The sequence below is a fragment of the Zingiber officinale genome, chromosome 1B (assembly GCF_018446385.1).
Source record: "Zingiber officinale cultivar Zhangliang chromosome 1B, Zo_v1.1, whole genome shotgun sequence".
NCBI classification, from domain to species: Eukaryota; Viridiplantae; Streptophyta; class Magnoliopsida; order Zingiberales; family Zingiberaceae; genus Zingiber; species Zingiber officinale.
In genome coordinates, this window is record NC_055986.1 from 134,484,062 (window position 1) to 134,489,089 (window position 5,028).

At 35.2% G+C, this 5,028-nt stretch overlaps 1 protein-coding gene across 1 annotated transcript; it reads left to right on the forward strand.

Moving 5' to 3' along the window:
* Positions 1–276: 276 nt before the first annotated feature.
* On the forward strand, positions 277–4,767 carry LOC122000753 (probable tyrosine-protein phosphatase DSP2). The gene is made up of 5 exons (XM_042555240.1): positions 277–615; positions 734–827; positions 4,152–4,203; positions 4,277–4,320; positions 4,399–4,767. The coding sequence occupies exons 1-5, from the start codon at positions 380–382 to the stop codon at positions 4,630–4,632; spliced, it is 660 nt and encodes a 219-aa protein (XP_042411174.1). The 5' UTR covers positions 277–379; the 3' UTR covers positions 4,633–4,767.
* The last annotated feature ends 261 nt before the right edge of the window (positions 4,768–5,028 follow it).

Below are 5,028 nucleotides of genomic sequence, written 5' to 3' on the forward strand. Positions count from 1 at the left end.
AGTCTTGGTGAGGACGCTTCTTTTCGTTTTCAATTCAGTCACTTGAATCCTTTTCGATTCGCACCGCAGAGTTTCTATAAAAACAAAAGGGGCAAGAATCCAAATTTTTTATATTAAAAAGGAAGCGGATTTAAATGGAACACGCGTAACCAAAACAAATTAAAAGTCTTAAAATAAATCTCACAAAAATGAAAGAAATCGCTGAAAAAAAAAAGAAAAAAAAAGAGTAAACTTTCTTGCCGAAACCGTTCCCGTCGTGCTATTTATATGCGTATTTCCTCCGATCATTTGTTTTCTTTTCTATTCTTTTTTCGTAAAAAGCGTTCAAGATTCTAGAACCGAGAATCCGAAAGAATATTCCATCATTTCCCTCTTTAATATGGGCGAGCGGCAGGAGGTCGAGACGGCGGAGCGGCTGACGGAGATATTGGCGATGAAGGCCGAGCCGATCTGCGACATGTTGGTCCTTGAGCCCTGCCCCAAGGGGGAGCTGGCAGTCGACCCCTTCGTGCCGCCGCTCAACTTCGCCATGGTCGACCACGGCATCTACCGCTCTGGCTTCCCGAGCCCAGACAACTTCCGGTTCTTGAAGACGCTCAAGCTTCGCTCCATCTTGTGCGTGATCCTTTTTCAAGTTCCCTGATGTTATTGATTTTCCTCCATTTTGTTAGAGTGCAGTGAGGGTAGAGCTGAGGGTTTCTGTCGATGGATAACGGATTACAGTTGTTTGTAGGTGCCTTTGTCAGGACCCCTACCCGGACATAAACATAAAGTTCCTTCAAGAGAACAGGATTACTCTCGTTAAGATTGGGATCGATGGGTCTAAGGTACAAGTTTCCCCCTTCTGGGATTTGCCTGATTTACATTGTTTCTTGTGAAAAAAATGCTATTTTTTCTCTATATTCTCTATCATCCTGGGAAATTTATCGCACTATTTCTGCGTTTTCTTTTGTCTATTTGGTGTTGATGGTTGCATCCTCAAGTTAACACCATGCCCTTGTTAGTTTACTATTTTTAAAATCTTGAATTGGGATGACAGTTTTTAATGCCTGTCGAGATTGACGATTCCAAACCCCTGCTGATCTCCAATTGGTCCTTTTAATCAACCAACTTTCAAAATGATTGTTCTGTTTGCATACTATTTGAATCTTCCTCCTAGTGGTAATGTTAATATGTTTCTGTAAGTTTCTCTGTAAGTTCAATAAATGGTGATATGTGCCTGTCGATATTTTCCTTGTTTGTTGCTAGAGATTGTAGATTTAAAACTCTGATGTCCTCTTGTTGAAACCTGATGTTTAACTACCTCCTTGTGAGTTTATTTCTATTCATATTTTATTCAGAATGCCAATTTTACATGTTTATCTATTTCCTTGATTTGTAACCCCATTGTGTCACGAGTTTATCAGTGTAATTATCTTTGATAGTCTAATGCTTTTTCTTATCTTAACCATGAACAGTAAGATTTTTTTGTCTCCCAAAAAATCTTTGATGTTACAAATGTCGCAGGCTTCTTGACTTTTGAATTTTATAAAAACTTAAAAGTATCACATTCCATCTCGTTGTGTACACCCTACTTTAGTTATATAACCCAATATCCCAATTAGATGGTATGCCAAAGGTTCTTGATACTACTTGCAAAAAATGGTATCATTGCGAATAATATAATTTTGCCAAATTTTGAAATATGGAGAACTAGTGTTTTTTTTTCAAATAAACTACAAAGAAATGAGAACAATAGTGCTATCAATTGAATGACTCCTACTTCGACTTGAATATATTTCTTCTGGTGTGTGTGTGTGTGTTTGAAAAAGCTGGAAGACCTATAGTTGGACAATGAATCATGGTTAAATATGTATGATCAATTAATACGAAGAAAAAACTATTAAATTGGCATATGCAATCCTAAAAATACCTTTTCTTTTCTGGTTAATGAGTTATCAATATTATCACAATTCCCACATTTCGACCAATGTCATTCGCACATATCACTAATCAGTGTGATTGTAGCGCACAGATAAATCATTTACCAAGTTTACCTTCAACATGTCCCTCATTAATTGTCTTGTATTTATTATCCTAAATGAGTTGTTTTTGTAATTTCCAATATGCCACATTATAGGCATAAAAACCTGCTACTCTTTCCACGATCAAAAAAACCTCCCTACAAACCTCAAACTTCATTATTAATTAATTACTGGATCCACTTTCATTGTTAATTTCAAGACAAAAAACCAAGTTTGAGTTGCTCTTGAACTAAAAACCCCAAACCTCATACCCACAATGGTTCGAGCTTTTTTGTTGAGCTTTTTGGTTTGACAAACCTCTCCAAAAAACCTTACATTGGAGATACTCTTTTGATAGTTCCAGGTTTCGGACAATGAATGTTATGGCACATATCAATACTAGTGTTGTGGACAAATAATCCATTTACCAAGATCATGTCAGCCTAATCCTCATTAATTTTTAGCGCTATCCCTGAAATTTCAATATGCAGTTTTTTTTATGTATTATCACTGCCTTTTGTTTGTCTCTCCTATTGCTGTTCAATGTCTTTACCATGATGTGCTACTGGCGTGCTATTGTTGACATGGCACATGCTAGAAATCAATATAGTTAAAGGCTCAAAGCTTAGGACATCTTCAATCGTTAAAGCTCTAAATGAGTTTTTTTTTATGATTTCAATATGCCATGTCAATATTGTAAAACCTCGTTGAAACATCTCCAATGGTTAAAGCTCTAAGTGAGTTTTTTTATGATATAATTCATAGTATGTAGTTACATGGCTCCATGCATAAACATGAATTTCAATACAAAAGAGCAGGTTTGAGCTTTCACTACTGCTCTTGAACTATAAACCTCAAACCTCGTATCTACAATGGTTCAAGCTTTTTTATTCAGCTTTTTTTATTTTAAAACCCTCTCACAAACCTTGCATTGGAGATGCTTTTAGAGCATCTCCAATGCAAGCTTTGTCAAAGGTTTGTAAAATTTAAAAACCTCATTAAAAAAGCTTTTATGATTGTGTAGGTGAGGGTTGGGGTTTTTAATTCAAGAGCATGTTTGAATTTTCAAACTTGCTTTTTCTCATAAAGGTGGAGTCAATAATTAATGTACATGATTGACCCTTTTTAAATAATTTAAAAATAAATTATTTGATGAGCTAATTATAATGTTTCAGTTTATAAATAATTAGTAATAATTAAAATTATATTTTTTTTTCTTTTAAAATAAATATATTTGAGATAAGTTAAAAAAATATACAAATGATTATAATTAAATTAAATTTATAAAATAATTAAATATTAAATAAAATGATAAAGTATATTAAATTAAAAATTAATTAATTTATTAATTGTTAATTATAAATAAATTAAATTAAAGATTATAATTAATTAAAATATCAAATGAAAACTATATAAAGATATTAAATGAAAAATTGTTTTTTTTTAATTGTGGAGAGAATAGTAGATTTGTATTGAAATTGATATAATATGCATAGAGCCATGAACTACATGTGGAGAGAATTATAAAAAAAAGCTCACTCAAAGCTAACAATTGGGAATGTTTCAATGAGTTTTTATAATATTGATGTGGCGTGTTAGAATTCTAAAAAAAGGTCATTCAAAGTTTTAACGATCGGAGGTGCCCTATGGTCTCCTAGTATCTGGGGTTGGCAGCTTTGAACCTTTATCTAATTAAAGCTGGTATGACTTGAGAGCATATTAGCGTTTCATGAACTAGATTAGATTCAATGTGCTTTAGGTCTGTCAGGCTAAAATCAACTCATGGTTTACACGATAAATCAGGATTTCTGCCCGAACGGGCTAACTACCGCTATTCCCTTTGGAATAATACTTCATGGCACCTTACCGTTGCGGTGTAGACTGGGTGCCTATGGATATAGGATCGGCAAGTTTCTGGTCATAATTATTTTAGTAACAATGTGTTTTAGCTTTTAGTTTGTGTTTTTCTCTCGAATGTTATTTAATTCTAATTTTGGTAAACATTCCCAAATGCGGCTTCAAATCTTCAACAAGTTTTTATAAGTTCAATGGAACTATGACTCTCACGTCTACTCTTATCTTAAGCCCATCTCTGTAGTTCTATACTTCACCTAAAGGTACTTCTGATCACAACAATTTCCTCTGCAGGAAGCCACTATTCCAGAAAATAAGATTCGGGAGGCCCTTAAAGTTGTTCTTGGTACAAAACCTTTGCAGACCAAGTTTCCTTAAATTGTTTCAGTTTCAATTAAATGTTCGTGCCAACTCTGCAGATGTCCGCAATCACCCACTCCTTATTCATTGCAAACGTGGCAAGGTAAGCTCTTGCACATTTCCCTCTCTACGATCACTTTGATCCATGCAAAACTTGGCTCCACATCGAATTCTTGTGCAGCATCGAACAGGATGCGTTGTGGGATGCGTAAGGAAACTGCAACGCTGGTGCATTGCCTCAGCTATCGATGAATACAATTGTTACGCTGCTGCGAAAGCGAGAGTTTCTGATCAAAAGTTCATCGCAGAATTTGATGAAACAAGCATGGACCAGTTCCAGTTGCACGCCAAGAAGACCAGCTTTTCTACTCCCGATGAGGCCCTGCATCATCCTGAAATTAACAGGGAGCAATAGCCCTTTCATGATAGTAAAGACTTGGAGGATTCTTTTTCCCTGACAGGATAATTTTTGGCTGAGATATAGATTCAGTTGTGACCCCAATCGTATGTTCTTTTTTTCCGGTTCTAACAAAAACCCTCGTGTTCGATTGCACCCAGTTCTAATAATCAACCAACTAGCGCTACCATACGACCATAATCCAAACCTTATTTCCAAGGTTTAAACCCTTTCAAAGGTTTTTTTAGTGGGTGCTAATCAACCTACTGGCGCTACCATACGACCATAATCCAAACCTCATGTCTAACGTTTAAACCATTTCAAAGTTTTATTAAGTTGATACTGTGCATTTAATTTTTTCGAACCGATTAATTTTGGGACGATCGGTTTGGTCTTATAAAAATTTTTCACCGG

Bases quoted from the DNA above. Each gene is read 5' to 3' on its own strand.
- LOC122000753 (XM_042555240.1), top strand. From the start codon at position 380: ATGGGCGAGCGGCAGGAGGTCGAGACGGCGGAGCGGCTGACGGAGATA. The intron at 616-733 runs GTGCGTGATCCT...AGTTGTTTGTAG, and splicing joins CTCAAGCTTCGCTCCATCTT to GTGCCTTTGTCAGGACCCCT. The intron at 828-4,151 runs GTACAAGTTTCC...TTTCCTCTGCAG, and splicing joins TTGGGATCGATGGGTCTAAG to GAAGCCACTATTCCAGAAAA.